The sequence below is a fragment of the Schistocerca serialis genome, chromosome 4 (assembly GCF_023864345.2).
Source record: "Schistocerca serialis cubense isolate TAMUIC-IGC-003099 chromosome 4, iqSchSeri2.2, whole genome shotgun sequence".
Taxonomy (NCBI): Eukaryota; Metazoa; Arthropoda; class Insecta; order Orthoptera; family Acrididae; genus Schistocerca; species Schistocerca serialis.
Window position 1 is genome coordinate 185524749 of NC_064641.1, and position 18971 is coordinate 185543719.

The 18971-nt window shown below is 41.6% G+C and overlaps 1 protein-coding gene across 2 annotated transcripts in view; it reads left to right on the forward strand.

Annotated features, from left to right (window-relative positions):
• Positions 1 to 18971, forward strand: part of LOC126473225 (Werner syndrome ATP-dependent helicase-like) — a 226536-nt gene that overhangs the window by 135298 nt on the left and 72267 nt on the right. For both annotated transcript variants that reach the window (XM_050100136.1, XM_050100137.1), the window contains one exon: positions 5748 to 5877. In XM_050100136.1, coding sequence (XP_049956093.1) covers positions 5748 to 5877 — 130 coding nt within the window. The remainder of the gene's footprint in view (positions 1 to 5747; positions 5878 to 18971) is intronic.

Genomic DNA, 18971 nt, shown 5'->3' on the forward strand with positions numbered 1-18971 from the left:
GCTGTTATTCAACCCAAATATCTTAGCTCATGGGATGTAAGGCCTTAGGTGACTACCCAGTTGAGTCTGAGTTGCACAACACCCTTAACTATAGGTGGTTACCTGATCTGATGTAATGGATGTGGACCCTGTGGAGCTACTTGAAGAATGGAAAAATATGGGCGTCATGGAAGTGCAAAACTATATGAGGAGAGTCAGTGGCAAATTGGAAAAATCGACAAAATTTATTCTAATGTTTAGTACTCCAGAATTACCTGAACATATCCTTGCAGGCTATATCCGTCTTAAGGTTCACCTGTTTGTTCTTAACCCAGTGTGATGCTACAAATGTCATAGATTTGGCAATGCTACTATAGGATGTCATGGGAGGGCTACGTGTGGCAGTTGTGGAGGCTCAGCTCACAAATCAGGCAATTCTTGTATACTTCCTCCGAAATGTTTCAACTGCTCTGTGGCTCATCCAGTGTGGAGCAGGAAGTGTGAGATTTACAACCAGGAAAGGAAAATTCTGAAGTTGAAAGTCAAGAGACGCATATCCTATGGTGAAGCTACAAAAGCTTTCAAGGCTATATAACCTCCAGTTTCCGCTCCTTCTTTTCCATCAGCCCTTAAGCCACCAATCACCAGGTGTGATGCCTGCACGCAAACTCAGACCACAGATTAGAGTACGAGCACATGCACTTGTCGCTGTACCAGCTAAGGAAACACCCCACTTGAAACTGAAGTCATTTGGAAGCTGTCAGCAATGGGCTTACCACCTAAGCCGCATACCACTACCCACCATCACAAGCCAACTAAGCCGTTCTTGCAACCAAGGCAACCACCTCCTCCCATCAGTAAAGAGAAATGTCCTTCGAAAAGTAGTTTCAAGTCCAAGAAAGCGGTAGTTACACCTTCAGATCGCCAAGCTCTCTGCCTCTCTGATGGGTCCTATGCTTTGCAGGATACAGACTTCCCATCGAAGGAACCAAAGCGCCGGGAACCGGCTAACATTCTCCCTGACCTCCCCAGTAAATCACCACCTCCGAGGGAGAAAGGAAAAAACAACCATCGCTAAACAGTGGCTTCTGTAACCCAGTGAAATTTAAATCCATATCACTCACATTTGGAAGAATTACAGCTCCTGGTCCAGGAGAAACTGTTCTACATCTGCTTACAAGAAACACATCTTAAAGTTACTGGCACACCTGCATTACAGGATTGCCACCCATACAGAAAGGACGATACTACTGGAGACAGGGCTAAAGGTGGAATAGCTGCTTTCATTCATGACAGATGCCACTCCTCTTACTGTCCCTCTTACCAAGGCCATGCAAGCAATTGCTTTGAAAGTTCTCTCACCCTTTAATATCACAGTGTCTTCCTTGTATGTACTGCCTAATGATGGTTTGAATGTAGACGCACTGGCAGAACTCTTCGGGGCACTCCCACTCCCATTCCTCCTTGTGGGAGACTTCAATGCACACAACGTGCTGTTGGGCTCGGCTACCACTTGCTCCAGGGGTCAGATGATCAAGTGACTCATCCATTCTGAGAATATCTGTCTTCTGAACGCAGGTCAGATGACACACTTTTCCACAGCTACAGGGTCTTTTTCAGCCATTGGCATTTGTTTTTGTCCCCGAGTTATTGCAGACTCAGTCTAGTGGGAAGTGACTCCAGAAGTACATTCTAGTGACCACTTCCCAATGTGGGTCTGTCTACTGATTAGGACGGTGGCTGACAGAAGACCACAAAGATGGATGATACATGGGGCAAATTGATTGCAGTACAGTCGACAGGCTATTTTTGAACGAAAGGATAGTGCACAGGAGATGGTGGCCCATATCACTTGTGAGATCCAATGGGCCGCTGCAGAGTTCATCCACCGGTCCAGTAATCACCTCAGACGATGGACTGTACCTTGGTGGAATGATGACTGTCGATTGGCAATCAAGGCCAGATGAACAGCTCTGCAGAACTTCAAACACTATCCAACTACAGGAAACCTTCATGCCTTCAGATCTGCAAAAGCACATGCGAGGCAAAGTGATAAAAGAATGGAAGAGGGCTTCCTGGAGGGAATTCATGACTTCCATTAATACTCCCACTGCATAAGTTTGGGAGTCAATAAGACAGATTTCAGGCAAGGGCAGTACACATCCCCTTAGGGCCTTTTTAAGTAATGGGGTGTTGGTGGACACGCCAGGTTTTAACTGAACACTCCTTTACTGTTACTATGTCATCCAGACAAGCTCCTGCTTTTCAGGGTTCTGTAGGGCTCCAGACATGAGGAACTTCAATTTCTTAACATTCTCCATGTGGGAACTGGAATCAGCTTTGTCTTAAGCCAGATACATTGCTCCAGGACCTGATGAGATCCATTATGCCATGCTTCATCACCTGTGCCCAGAATCAAAACGACAGCTCCTCTCTTGTTTGTCAGATCTGTTTTGATGAACAGTACCCCATGACTTGGAAGGAGCCAATATTAATTCCATTCTGGAAATCAGACAAGGACTGTAGTGCCACTAACTGTTACGAGAGTGTAGTCCTTACCAGTTGTATGAGTAAGACTCTGGAATGCATGGTCAACTGCTGCCTCATCTGGCTGCTCGAATCCGAGGTCACCTGAGCTGTTCCCAGTGCAGTTTCAGACACTACGTTTCCACCCTTGACAACTTAATTCTACTGGAGACGGTGACATAGAAGTCCTTCTTACGCTGAAACCATTTGGTTTGTGTGTTTTTTGACCTCGAAAAAGCATATGACACAACTTGGAGGTACAACATCCTTCGTCAACTTCATGAATGGGGACTATGTGGATGCCTGCCACTTCTTATCCAATCCTTTCATGAGGACTGGTGTTTTCGATATCACACTGGCAATGCCTTGTCTGACTCTTATGTTCAAGAGGAAAGGGTCCCCCAAGACAGTGTCCTCAGTGTCACATTGTTTGCCATCGCTATCAGTGGCATTTCCTCCGCAGTCAAGAGCCCTGTCAAATGCTCTTTGTTTGTGGATAACTTTGCCGTCTTCTACTCTCCCTCTGATCTTATAACAATGATGAGGCAGCTACACCTGCCCGTTAGAAGGCTGGAAACCTGGGCCAGGATAATTGATTTTCGGTTCTCGTCTGAGTAGACTACAATGTCAATTTTAACCGTGCTCACTGAAGTTTTAACCAACCAGTGCTCACAATGGGGGACAATGTTTTACATTTTTTAGAAACTCTGTGCTTTTTGGGTTTATTATTTGACTTGAAATTAACTTGGCTCCCACAGCTGAAAGACCTATGAACAAAGGGCTTCCAGTTATTGAATATTTTGAAATGCCTCAGCAGAAAAAACGTGGGGAGCTGACAGGTGCTGCCTCCTGCAGTTTTATAGGGCGTTTGCTCGATCACGTTTAGATTATGGCATTGTGGTCTATGGATCAGCCCATCCTTCCTATCTCAAGATGTTGGATGCTGTCCACCACGAGGGCATTCAGATATCGACTGGAGCCTTTCAGACCAGCCCAGTTCAGAATCTGTGTGCAGAGGTTGGTGAACCACCACTCTGGATTCGGCAACGTATCCTTTTGGCTCGACAGGTGCTGAAAATCTCAGCGTCACCTCAGTCATTGACATTTAGTTTAGTGGTCTAACCCACCTTTGAATGGCTGTTCAGGAATCTGCCCCAGGCAACCAAGCCTTTTGGGATACATGCTACAGATTGTCCCAAGGATTTGGATCTATCAGGCATAAAAATACACAGCCAGGGATGGAACGCATTGCCGCCTTGGTGTCTTCAGAGGCCCAAAGTGATTTTAAGCTTGACACAATACAAGAAAACTTGTACTCCAGATAATGTTTTTAAAACTTTGTTTTCATCCATTTTAAGTATGTACCACAGTTTTATTGTTGTTTATACAGATAGATCCCTGCAAGAGAACGCCCTCCATTGTTCAGATGTTTTCACTGGTAGGGTTTTTAAAGTGTATCTTCCATAACACTTTACAAATTACGTTGCGGAGTTATATGGCATCCTGATTGCACTGGGGAGGGTTCACAGACATCACCGTTCAAGGTTTCTTCTCTGTTCAGACTCACTTAGTGCACTGCAAGTACTTCACCAAATGTATCCAGTAGTAGACCAGCTGACTCAGCTCATCCATGACTCCTTACACCATGGCAAGAAGGTGATCTTCTGCTGGGTACCTGGCCACATCTGTATTGAGGGCAATGACAAAGCCGCGAAGGAAGCATGTCGGGATCGTGCTGTTCATCCCATTGCATGACATCATCTCATTTTCTGACAGATCCATCATGAGTCAGTGGGTGACTGAATGGTTGCAGGTGATAAAACAAACTGCGGTCACTCAAATCAACCACAAAGGCATGGCAGACTTTATGTCAGCTTTACTGCTGGAAAGAGGTTCTGCACACCAGTCTGTGTTTTGGACATAGTCCTTTAACACATGGCTTCCTCCTCAGAGGTTTGGGGATGGGGAGGGGGGGGGGGGAGGGGGGGGGGGGGGAGGGAAGATCCACCACTCTGTGAAGTTTGTGGTATGCCACTTCCAGTGCAGCCGGCATATTGTGGCAACATGTGTCCTGTATGTTGATATTAGGGCAGCCCTCAATCTCAATGGAGTTCTGCCCACCATCCTAACATATACTGATCCCAATGTTACAAGGGTGGTGAAATTTTGTGAACTGTCAGAGCACATCCCTAAATTTTTGGGGAAGGGAGGCAGATTTTAATACATTATAAACTGCTCCACATGTGGGGACACCCATGAGATTAGCGTGCTGACTTTTTGTCAGGGCACTGATGTCCGTGACCTTGAGTGCCCCTCACATCAAATTATCATCATCATCTTTTACTCCTAAATTATTTAAATTGAGAGAGAAACCTACTGAGAAACAATAATTGGGGGACTCAGTTCTTTGAATAGGTTCCTACAAGAATTGTTGAATGTTAACTATAAATAATTCATGTTACACAGTTGTGAACCCGGAAAACCTTAGGATGCTTGATGGATTCCCCAGTTATGTGATACTGTTTGGTGTTAAGAAATGAAAGTAAACAAAGTATACCAGTGTTTTTATTTTATTGCTAGCAAAGAATTGTGGATATTTCAGCAGTTCCACTGCATGCACCTCCCAAGTGAAGTTATTATCAAGCTCTAGTCCAAAGAATTCAACATTGTCAACTTCTATCTGCAAGTCCTCTTGCTTATATTGGGTGGAACCCTCTTGCAGGTTCTGAACTGCACACACAGGCTTCTCAAGGTTAAATGGCAGTAAATTGGCTAAAAACACGACTAATGCTGTAGTATTGATGTGTACATCTTTGCAGTGCTCTAAATGTAGATTGAATGGTAAATTTAAAGCCCATGGCATGTTGTTTTAGTAAAAAACATCAGAAGCTGCAGAAAAAGTAAACATCTTTTGACAAAAGTGTACATTTTCAGATCATTTTGATGGGTGTTGAGCAGACCAAACAGGCTAACCATGGAAGAAACCCATAACTCAGCAATGGTATCTAAAACGTAAAATAAAATGAGTCTTTTGAGAAACTTTTTTTTAAAATGAAATGTAAAAATTTTCGATCTGTTCGTACACACTCACTGATAGAGAAAAATATTTTGTTTACAGCAGATACATTTTGTACACTCTCCAAAATGATTTGTAAATATCACTGTTGCCAACTAGATCAAACACTGTCCCTCAATTTTAGCATAGTTTTTAAGTAATGAATAAAAGTTTCTGTTTTCACAAGGCCGAACACTCATCCAGGAAGGATATCTTGTTGAGGATGGAAGTTCCTTCATGCGTCATGGAATGAAACATGTTGGGTTTCCAATGACAACTGTTAGGCTTTCAAAACTTGGGGAGTCTTTTCTCAGAAAGTAAGTACATGTTCTTAAATATTCTTTGATATATTTTATTGAACAAATATTTTTCACTGTTATTATTTTACAAGTCATTGTTTTTAAGCTTTCCCTCAGTTATACAATGTAGTAAACTTTAAGACCTTTCAAATCCCACAGCAGTCGCAGCAACCTGAACCATAGTAATGTAATTGGAAGTGTATATTTTTAACTGGAATGTTTAAATTTTGTAGAGTAAAGCCAGTGCAAATGGAGTTTAATTCCATCATTGCATTTCAGAAGATTTTTGATGTAAATTCACCAGTGGTCACCAAACTTACGAAGCTTCTGGGCTACCGTTCCACTTTCAAATCCTACTTGGAGCTATCAAACTCCTTATCTTAAATATGAGTCGGTGCATTTTAAGTTGTGAAGTAACAACAGAACTTCTGGATCATTTTGACTTCATTCAGCAATTCCTTGGTGCATCATCGTTTTTGATTGAAATTCAACAATTTCAGAACCGACTTTGATGCTACACATTTCATGCCCCCCCCCCCCCCCCCCCTTAAAAAAAAAGCTTGGCATGGGCCAAAGGATATGCTGACATCAGCAGCAATCCCAGAACCATTTTCTTTACTTCTTCCACATTGTCATCAGTAATTGATGTGCTAGGACACCCAGAGCAGTCATCATCTTCAGCGTCTTCATGACCCTCTTTGAAACATTTATACCACTTGTAAACACTTGTCGTACTCATAGTAGATTCACCAAAAGCCACTGTCAACTTTTCATATGCAGTGGTGCACTTTATTCCATTTTTCAACCAAAATTTAATGCAAAATCTTTGATACATCTTTTTTTAGAGTAAAAATTCACTGAGTACTTAAAAACATGTCTAACCTTATCAGCTGTCAACAATAAATTAAATATTCAGCACACCTGAAAATGCAAACATGCGTCAGTAACATGTGTACCAACAAGGTAGGATGGAAAAAAAAAAAAAAAACAGATGTATAAAGCCTGTTGAATAATTCTAGTTACTTTTTGATCACACATTGTACTTGCAGAAAACTGTACAGATGTAATAGTAAACATTATCTCAGTTTTATTTTTGCAGCTATCATGTAATGAATCTGTAGTTTTGATTAATTCACTGTCATCATATGGTTTCTTATTCTGTGAAATAATTTCTTGGAATTCAGAATGATGCGTCAGTTGCTGCCTTATTCTTTTCTAATGGTTTAAAGAAGTTGTATGCTGAGCATTAAGTTCGAATTTTAGCTGCCATACCTTTTCTTTCCTTGGAGCAGAATCCAGTGGGAAATCCTTTTCAATCCCTGGGTGAATGGTTTTGAAGACACATAAGAAATTCCCATTCTTCTCAAGTGATACACTTGCATAGCACAGTAAACAGGTCCATTTGCCCTGTACTTGGGTAAAGTAGTAGTTTCCCATTTTGAATAAAAGTGATAAGTCTTTTGCATGAACATACCATCATTATAACAAACTTACCTTCGTGTCAATGTGTAGATCAAACTTCCCACATTGGCAGATATCTGATATACTAACAAAAGACCTAATGGACACAACCTCATTGTGTGTACAATCAACTGTGAGGGTGACAATGTAGTCAACATTGACAGTTGTGCAAAAGAAACAAGCAATTCTTGTGACTGAAATCGGAACTCAGTGAAGCAATCCACTAGCCAGCCTGAGTGTTATTGCGATCTACCGAAAATTTTCCTGCAACCCAGAAGTATCTCACGATTGATGGTTTGGCAGTCTCTGGTCTGTATAATGCAGAGTAGGACACTTATGCATTGATAATTTCTGTAGTTTTTGAGGAACACGTTTTTGATTTCTTCTCCAAATATTATAGCTTCGGTGATATTAATATGATACAGGAAAGTAATAGATGTTATACAAAAAGGAGTGAGAGTTTCTGTTTGGTGGAGTGGGTAAGGTGGAAGGAGGAGGGGTGCGTGACAATCAGGAGGGAGATGCAGCAAGGGAGTAAGATAGGAATGTGGCACCAGAGGTCTTGCTCTTGTGCAAGCACTAGATTTGTGTGTGGTACTCAATGAAGTGGAGGAGTGGACTGGGAGGTAACAAGAGAGAGGGAGACTGCATGTAGAAAGTGTGAGTGTAGTTTGAGGAGTTGAACTGGGGTCATAAAGGCAGGAGTGGAGGAAATTGAGAGACAAGGACTAGTGAAGGTTGAAACTGGGTGGTTTGCAGAATCCAAGGATGTGCTGTAAGGGTAATTGAAAAAGGTTTTTTCATCACTCTCAAGAATTGTATAGTTTGGCCTTGTTTCTAATTTGTTTCTAAACCGTCTTTTGTCCATGGGAAATCACTGCCAATTGCCTGACTGAGGTAAGAATGAATCTACATTCTCAGCCCAGCTTGACAGGGCATCTCTGTTTCCAGTCTCAGCTTTTGTACACTATTCAGTTTGTCAACATGGCTTGAAGGATCATTACTGGCTTACACTGCAACCACTTTTTAAGCACAAGAAATAGAACTGGTCAGTGGATCAATGAACTATTGTGGAATGAAGGTCTCCATAGCTCAGCCATACTGGGACATAAGAAGTTTATTTAATTTATGCTGTTTGCAAAACATTTAGTGCTCTAGTGCTATCAGTAAGTCAGTTTGTAGATGATTTTAGGCCTACAGAATGTAAAATACCTTAGGACTAAAGAAGACCACTGAATGAAAAGCAGAAGTCCTGTCATCGACAGAGAAACACAAAAAAAAGAAAAAAAGTTACAGGATGGAAGAGGGGGAAACTATTGGATGGAATGTTTGGGGACAGCAGGGTTAGCAGAGACTGAAGACAGAAGGGAAGGATATGTCGCAAGAATAACTCCAATCTACATAGTTAAGAAGCGCTAGTGCTGGAAAAAAAGGATCCAGATGGCTCGGGTTGTGAAGCAGCAATTGAACATGTGCTTTTTGTGCCACTAGGTGATCAACTTTGTTCTGGCCCACAGTTTGACAGTACCCATTGATTATGGTGGACAGTTGGTTGGTTGTCATTATGCTGTGCAGTAATTGCAGCAGATTTGGTATATGACTTGGCTGCTATCACAGACACCCTGCCTCTGATGGGACAGGGTAAGTTTGTGAAAGGACTAGAATAGGCAGTGCTGGCAGGGTGGAGTGGGCAGATCTTGCACCTAGGTCTTCCACAGGTATATGGCCCCTGTAGCAAGGGGTTGGGAGTGGGAGTGGCTTGGGAGGGGGGACCAAAATGTTGTGTAGGTCAGTTGTGCAACAGAATACCATTTAACCAGGGGTGGTGGAAAGAATCTTTGGTAGGATATCCTTCATTTCCGGGCATGATAATTTGGCAGGGGAGTGCGCTACTACTTTGTTACTTATTCTTGTGGGTGATGGAGGGATTACAATGTGTGGGGCATGGCACAGGAAATCTATTTGTGAAGTACGGTTGAAGGGTAGTGACCATCTGTGGAGTTGCTCATGAGTCCTTCAGCATATTGTGCAAGGGGTTTGTATCACTGCAGACATGCAGTAAGGACAGCCAGGTTGTATGAAAGTGATTTTTTGCTGTGGAAGGGACGACAGGTGTCAAAATGCAGGTAATGTTGATGGTTGGTGGGTTTGATACGGATAGAGAAGTGGATGGAGCCACCTGAGACATGGGCATCAGTGTCCAGATATGTTGCATGTCAGGTGGTGGACAACAGGTGAAATGGATGGGAGAGGTGGTGTTGACATTGAAAGGAATGAGGATGGGTGTTTCGGCTCTCAGTCCGGATCATGAAGATGTCATTAATGAACCCAAATCAGATGAGGGGTTTGGGATTTTGAGAGACTTCGAAGGTTTCCTCTAGATGGTCCATGAAAAGGTTGACTTAGAGGGTGCCACGGATTTTTTTATATACCTTCCCCTCAAAGGAGAAGTAGTTGTGTGTGAGGATATAGTTGAAAAGTATATGAGGATTATGAAGTGGCTTTAGAGTCTGGAGGACATTAGGAGGTGTAGTGTTTGATAGTGGTAAGGCAGTGGGCATGATGAATGTAGTTGTATAGGGGAGTGACATCAGCAGTGATGTGAAGGGGTCCAGGGAGTTGGTGAAGGAAGTGTGAGGCTAGGTTTTAGGCAGTGGGCTGGAGCACAATAAGCAGCTACAATGGGGCATCCACCATTATTGGGTTTATGGTTGTGGAGAGCATGTAGATGGTGGATGTATGGGGTTGTTGTTGGAGTGAGGAGGGATATGGAATTGGGGGAGGGATTCTGGGAAGGGCCTAAGGGTTTCAGTAGAGATTATGTTTGGGCTGGGGTCACTGGGGTGGGATCACTATGGCAGAACTTGTAAGTGAAAGAGTCAGGCAGCTGGCGGAAGCCTTCTGTCAGGTGGACATTGTGATTCATCACGACAGTGGTACAATTTTTTAGGCTGTGGTCTACAATGATCCTCATTAACGAAGAATTAGGTGACAACCAGTAACTACCGTCCCCCGTCCTCCCCAAATACCGGATCCTTAAAGAATCGGACTTTTGAAATTACGTTTAAAGATAGTTGGAAGTCACTAAGTGCTCTCCTTCTCAAATACAGGATGAATATAGTGTGGGTAATTTGTGCACTGTGAATTATGCTGCCTCAAGACATACCTATAATTTGTTTCTAACTTTAATAGTTGAGTTGTTATGGTAAACCTTTAATACTAGATTATACATCAGGGCTGGGCAAATACCGTTTCACAAGTGCGGGTGCTCGCAAATGCCCCCAAGGCCTACGCGCGGCTCTCCCCCTCTCTGCCAGCCAGCAGTATCAACACCATCTACATGCCTAGCCACGCACATCACTGCATCATGCCGAGCCACTTGGTCCATTTACTTCTCGTCGTTTCTATTGTCTGTATAGACATTGCGTTCGGTGTTTGTGATAAAACAGAACTAGTGGGTGGAAAATGGCTGAGGAGAAGTTAAAATAATTGAAACGAAAGTTCCTTTAACCCAAACTCAGTGTTTGATTTGCAATGCAACATTGTCTTCACGTAAGTAGTACAATGTGAAGCAACATTACCAATTGCTTCACAAGAATGATATAGTCGGTTTCAATAATGAAGAACGAACAGCCAAACTTATCGAACTCAAGCAGAAGAAGGAGAAAGATGTACGGATACATGTAGATAATTATGACATTGATTCACATTATTACTGTTATTAATAATATGTTATGTGCATTTTCCGGCACCTTTACCTTCTCCTGTACGTATTTACAGGACAAAAACATCATCCACAACGATGCAGCGAAGACAGTAAGCTACCATGTAGCTCTTAAAATAGCTAAAACAGCACGACTCTTCAGTGATCTTGAATTTGTGAAAGAATGTTTTGTTGGTGCCACAACAATTTTGTGACCAGCATGTCTTCCTGTATTTGAAACCGTTCCTCTTTCACGGAGAACGGTTTGCAGGCGCATTGAAGAAATGGCAAACAATGTAGAAGCTCAGTTGAGAAACAGGATCAAAGATTTGATTTTCTTTTCATTAGCATTGGACGAAAGCACTGATGGATGTGATGTTGCTCAAACTGCAGTCTTTTTGCAAGGAGTTAATGCTCAGTTTAATGTGATTGAGGAACTCCTCGATTTAGTGCCAATGCATTACACAACAACAGCCGACAATATACAGGCTGTCCACAATGAGACTCCAACATTTGAACTCATTAAATCTGAGAGGAAACACAATTTATTGACTTACAAATACAGGGAAATTGTATAGCAGCTCATAAAGTTTTCATACACATATGGATGGTTAAGTACACTTGAACATGGGCGCCACGGGTAGTGCAAAGAATATAAAGTCTATAATCGATTTCGTGCCATGTGTTCCAGAGCATCTGTTCTGTGACAGAGTTGATGACAATTCTTATGCGCTGTTTCAATTCTTGCAGGTCCTTTACTGGTGTATCATATACCCGGTCTTTCACATAACCCCACAAGAAAAAATCGAGGGGGGTTATGTCGGGCGAACGTGGCGGCCAAGGAATTGGACCTCCACAGCCAATCCATCGTTGCGGGAATGTGTCATTTAAAAATTTTCAGACATCAAGGCTCCAATGGGGTGGTGTGGCATGGCAAATTGTTCCAACTTGTCCAGGTAGATGGCTCCATCCACAGTCGGCTCCTGAAATAAAAAACGGCCCAACAATGCGATTTATCATCAAACCACATACACATTAATTTTCGGACTGTCACGCATGTGTTCCCTAGGTGCATGTGGATTTTCGGACCCGCAGATGCACACATTGTGACGATTCACAGCCTCTGACACGTGAAAGGTTGCCTCGTCAGTAAACATCACGCATGATAAAAATGTCTCGTCCACGGCAATGCGATATAACATGACTCATGCAAATTCTTCTCGCTTTGGTCGATCATCAGGCTTGATTTCTTGCACAACCTGCACTTTATATGCTTACAAATGTAATCGCTGATGAAGCACTTTGTGCACTGCTGAACGTTTCACACGAAGTTCTTGTGCTGCCTGTTGCACTGACTTCCGTGGACTTCGTTCGAGTGACCACTGCACTTGTTCCACATGATGTTCGCTGATCCCAGGCTTACCACCACCATGCCCTTTCGCAACACTCCCAGTAGCCAAAAACTGATCACACCATGCTTTTTTGTAAACTCGATGAAAGTTTCTTTGCACTTGGCTTGCCGATTTTGTCTCTTTATACCACCAGACCACTTGTGCACGCTCCTTCATATCCTCCATTTTGCTAAAACAATTGATCGATGCTCCACTACGGCCACTTGGCGTATCAAATTTGCACACCGCAAACTTGTTGAGTTGCTCTGTCTGCCCCTTCAGGATTCACAGGTCCACCATCTGAAATGAGAAAGATATAGGATATTAAAATGTTGGAGTCTCATTGTGGACACCTTGTATTATTGTGCGTAGAACATATAAAAGAGAAATACGAGCTATGCTGGGAAAAACTTTCATCGATTGCAACAGATTGGATCCCTGCAACAATTGGTCATAAGTCTGGTGTCGTTGCTGTGATCGAAAAAAGCTGAAAGTCGTCGGTGTCCAGCAGGAACTACTAGCAATACGTAGCATTCTTCATCGTGTTAATTTGCTAGCAAAATGTGCCAAACTAGTTGACATCATGGACATGGTTATAAAAACAGTTAACATTCTCAGATCTCACGGTTTGGGACACAGTCAATTCAAATCATTCCTGGAAGATTTCGAGTGTGAATACGGCAATGGGCATATTTTTGTGAAGTACGCTGGGTGAGTTGAGGTGTTATTTTATAACGATTTTTTAATTTATCTAAAGATATAGCGCTATTCATGCATGTGAAAGGAAAACCGATGAAAGAATTGGACGACCCACAGTGTATTTTAGACCATGCGTTTTTAACTGATGTAACCAAGCATCTAAATAGCTTGAATGTAGCTTTGCAAGGTAGAAATAGGTAATTAGCGAAGTGTTTGACACTATTTTGGCATTCAAGAGAAAACTGCTTTTGTGGACAAAACAGCTGTCAGAAATGTCGTATGTACACTTAGTGAGTGTTGCACTAGTTGTTGGTGAAAAAAAAATTGGAACAAAAGAGGCTCAAAGAACATTTTGATGGGTTTGTAACAGTGCTATAGTCTCTCGAAGGCATTTTTGATAGTAGATTTGGGACTTAAATTGACTGGAACGCAATGTCAACCTTTTTGCGACTCCTTTTGCAGTTAACGTTGAAAAAGTGCCTTCTGAAATTCAGTTGGAACTCATTGACTTTCAATGCAATCATGTGCTGAAGAAGTAGTTTCACAATGCAGAAACCTTGGAAAGCTTCTACAAATATTTTCCACGTGAACAGTTTCCATTCTTATTTAAAATAGCTGCTTGTATGTATAGTTTTTTTGGAACAACACACTTGTACGAAATTGTTTTCTCCATAACGAAACTGACAAATTTGAAGCTTAGGAATAGTCTTACTAATGTTCATCTGACTGGTGCAGTGGGCCTAATGACCAGTAATTTCACACCAAATATCGAGATGCTAGTTCAAAATTATTTTAAAAATATCCAGGATGATGTAAATTAATGCCTATGTCCTATTCGTACGTAGTACCCCTCCTCCGAACTACACAAGTCTGTGTAAATATAACGTAATGATATGAATATAATAGAGGGAAACATTCCACGTGGGAAAAATATATCTAAAAACAAAGATGATGTAACTTACCAAACGAAAGCGTTGGTATGTTGATAGAGACACTGACAAACACACACACACACACACACACACACACACACACACACAAAATTCAAGCTTTCGCAACCCACGGTTGCTTCATCAGGAAAGAGTGAAGGAGAGGGAAAGACGAAAGGATGTGGGTTTTAAGTAAGAGGATAAGGAGTCATTCCAATCCCGGGAGTGGAAAGACTTACCTTAGGGGGAAAAAGGGACAGGTATACTCTCGAGCACACACACACACACACACACACACACACACACACGCACATATACAGACTGGTCTGTTGCCCCTGGAAGCCATTAGATAGGCAACCTGTAATTGGGACAGGTGACTGTTTAATTCGTTTAGTAGTGTATGTGAACAGGCTTACAAAGAATGCATAACGAGCAGCATATCAGTAAAACAGTTCATTTTGTTTGAAAAAATTAATTTGATACATATATTTCAATGGTTAATAAGCTTGGACAGTGTTTATAAGGCCATAGTGACTAATTGTCAAAGTGAAAATAGATTCTCAATATCTTCAGCATATCAAAAAGTGTAGTAGATGCCCCTCCCTATTTGTGTACTCACACAACCCTTCAATTAAAGATGGCTGACAGAATGACCGGTGTGAATATTCCTTGTCTTTCCATTTGTTTTAAGGTCAACTCCAGCACTGTGTGCCTGCACTATGTGAAAGTACAGTAGAGTCAAAGTCAGTTTTGTTTTATGTTCTTAATTATGTCATCTTTATATGAATGGTACAGTGTGATATGTTTTTGAGCAGGTCTTAATGAGAGGATGTGGGTTACCAAATAGAAAATACAGGACACTATTTAAAAACGACGCTCTGCCATTCATATCCTCGTAGCAAATAAATTTACAAGAAAGGAAGTTATGCTGGTTAAAGTGCTCCTGGTAGTTAAACATCATTTGCTTGATACTTTTTTATTTTGCTTCTGAACAAAAAGTTATTTTCGGTGGTCAAAATAAATAGGACCCCCTTTATTTTAACAAATACTGGGTTATGTAAAACCACATCATTTACTGTATTAGTGGAACACGTTGAAAGAGGACTTTAAATGAGATTTGTACATCAGTAACATTCTAAGGTGTGCAAAGATCTACACAGAGGTGACAAAAGTCCTGAGATAGCGATATGCACATATGCAGATGGTGGTAATATCATGTGAAAAAGGTATAAAATGGCTGTGCAGTAGCAAAGCTGTCATTTGTATTCAGGTGATTCATGTGAAAAGCTTTCCAATGTGATTGTGGCCACACAAGAGGAATTAACAGACTTTGCATGCAGAGTGATAGTTGGAGCTAGGTGCGTGGGACATTCCATTTTGGAAATTGTTAGGGCATTCAATATTCAGATATCCGTAGTGTCAAGAGTGTGCCGAGAATACCAAATTTCAAGCATTTCCTCTCATTACGGACATTGCAGTGGCCAACAGTCTTCACTTAACAACCAGGAGCAGTGGCATTTGCATAGAATTGTCAGTGCTAACAGACAAGCAACACTGCAACCACAGAAATCAAAGTGGGACAAATGACTAATGTATCCAGTAGGATAGTGTGGCGAAATTTGATGTTAATGGGCTGTGGCAGCTGACAACCAATGCGAGTGCCTTCACTAACAGTACACCAATTGCAGCACCCCTCCTGGGCTTGTGACCACATCAGTTGGACGCTAGACAACTCGGAAATTGTAGCCTGGTCACACGAGTCCTGACTTCAGTTGGTAAGAGCTGATGGAAGGATTTGAGTGTGAGTGTGGTGCAGACCCCATAAAACCATGGACCCAAGTTGTCAACAAGACACTGTGCAAGCTAGTGTTGGCTCCATAATGGTGCGGGCTGTGTTTACATGGAATGGAATGGGTCCTCTGCTCTAAATGAACTGATAACTGACTGGAAATGGTTATGTACAGCTACTGGAAGACCATTTGCAGCTAAACTGTGATGGAATTTTTATGGATGACAATTCACCATCTCACCACGTCATAATTGTTTGCAATTGATTTGAAGAACGCAAGGAAATGATCTGGCCACACAGGTCGCCCTACGTGAATTCCATCAAACATTTATGGGACATAATTAAGAGGTCACTTCATGCATAAAATCCTGTGCTGGCAATACTTTCACAGTTATGGGTAGAGGCAGGATGGCTCAGAATTTTTGCATGGGACGTCCAACTGTTTGTTGAATCCTTGGTACATTGAGTTGCTGCTCTACACTGGGCAAAACAATATTAGGAGGTACCCCATGACTTTTGTCACCTCAGTGTGTGCTTTTGAACAGATTGCCTGTATTTTGATTAGAATTTTGATGTTATTTCCCAGTAATGTTTTCTTTTTCCCCCCACTCCCCCATTTCCATGAGGCTTACACTTTCATTTTCTGCCCCACTTCAATCTAAGTCCATACTCATCATCCATTCACAGGTTATTTAGGTGATGCAAAAGTTTCAGCACTTCAGATTGAGTGGGTATCAAGTAACCACTTGTGGAATACGGGACTGAAGGAGTGTGTGGCCACGCAAGTGATCTTGAAGCAGCTGTGGTGTGCAAAAGATGGATTGAATACACTTTGCAAAGCTTGATGGTAGTTGCTGTACATGACCAGTAGTACCATATTGAATGACACAGCTTCGTGTGTGGCTTTTAGCCAAGTAACTCTCACTCTCTTGAGCATAGGATCCAAAGTTGCAGTGTGCACAGACTTGATATGCTTTCTTTACTCACCACTACATCTTGTCCTGTGTTGTGACATAACTAACCACCACATTTCCATAGATTTATGGAAGGGGACACATGCCTGTCGGGTTGCAGTGTTACCCATTTGAAGGGAAGCATGACCAAGCCACGTAGATAACAATTGACAGCTAATGACTGCTCTCATTCAGCTTCACCATCTGGATGCATTGCTCTATTTATATAATGTCATTCCCCTCTCTCTCTATTTCTGGGCAAGATTTAATGCATGCAGCACATCTCAAAAACAAATTTCCCTGTTTTTTCCAGACCAGTTTTTCTGGAGTCATATTGTGCTTAATCCCTAAACTACTTGGATCAGTTTTATGACACAATCTACAAATTTTGTTGATAAATATGAACATAGTAAAAGGTGTCAGATTTAATTTGAGTTCCAGCAGGTTAGAGGCACATTTTCATTATGCCTCCACTTAGTGCTGGTTTTTATGGGCTGCATGCTCACACTGCAAAATCAAATCCAAGTTTTACGTTGTTCAGAAATTATATTTCTATTAAAATAGTGTAAAAGACTTCATGTAAAAAAACTTTTCCATACAAGGGAGCTAAAAATACCATTTTATGTCATTCTCACAAAAATTGTTAAATTTGCCTTTTATTTGTAAAGTATTTGAAAGCAGTAGGAAAATTAAATTTTTGTATTCTAAGTGCTTGTGTTGGTAAGTTGTTATAAAATGTTATACAAGATGATCTAGTTTTGTTTCTTTCAAAAAAATATTGATGGAGATGTGTCACACAGTTGCCAAAAACTCAGGGTACACTGTTGAAATCTACACTGTGGGGTCAAAGGAATTACTGTATCTCGGAAAGTAATAAATTAGTGAGCATAAAACTTTGTGAATGTTTGTTGGAAACATCTGATAATGTTCACACATAATTTCATAAAAATCCATATTGCTCATGGGAGAACCTCTAGAGCACTTGTCATGGAATAACCCATATGCAAACCTATCGTGTCCTAGTATCCCTGGATCAAAATAAATGGATTTGAACAGGCCATGTCCTCCACTGAAAGGACATGACTTCGTCATCTCATCGTGTTAACAGAAAGCAATAGAATATGGAACACTACAAACTGGCAGTCAGCTGCAACTGTAAAAAAAATTTGAATTATTACCACCAGAGGTTGGGGAAGGGAGGGAGGCGAACTACTGTGTGTGTGTGTGGGGGGGGGGGGGGGGGGGGGGGCAACAAGCTTCACCAATCTCTCACAGGGCAGCCAGCCTGTAGCTGTGTTCTATGTTTCTGCAAAAGAACTGACACATGGTCATAGAGATCGCTATCCTTTCTGGTGCTGTCAGCCCCGATCTCTACCTGTATTTGACACAACCAGAGTTCAGAACACTCACCAACTAAAACTAAAACTGTCACACTAACATCTGAACATATATAAATGAAAACCACATCAAATACTCTTCACAACTCCTTGCCAGTCACATTGCGTCACAAATGTACAAAACAATGGCACAACTGTATAAGAATTATGGCCAGGCTGCAGTAGTAATTCCTCTGCTTGGCCTAGCTGTGCCAGCCTCGGCCAGGCCACACTGGGCTGACTGGCGGTTGCTTTGGGAGCACATTTCTTGCATGCTGAAATACTTGGGTGTGACATCATTACGACGAGTATACTCTGTATTGAAGATGATATAAACCTTGTATCTATTTTTGTGATCATTCAAGATGCTAAGCTGCAGTAGCCATTTTAGTGGATGTATTGAGGAAGCAGTTCATTATATCTTCAATGAGTCTATGCATTGTGATTCTCCCTCTCTCTCTTTTGTGAAAAATGAGGAACTTCCTACTTCACAGGAAGGCTGTTGTTTGTGATTAGAAATTAAAGAAATAGATGAACATTTTGGGGAAATTTCTTAGAACAAATGATATCTATATGTCATTTGTGAAGAAAGAGATTTCTTTCAGGCATATAATATATATAACAGCATTGGCTATGGTGGAAGGTGTTACTGTATTTTAACCAGGAATCGATTAAAATTGCATAATACAGAAAAAGAGCTGGTGGGATGCATTGTAAAAAGCATTCTGGATGGGGTACCCTTTTTAAACCTCTGTGCTCCCTCCAGATCAAAAACAGAGCTTGCAAAGGAAAAGCTTTTCAGCAATGAAGT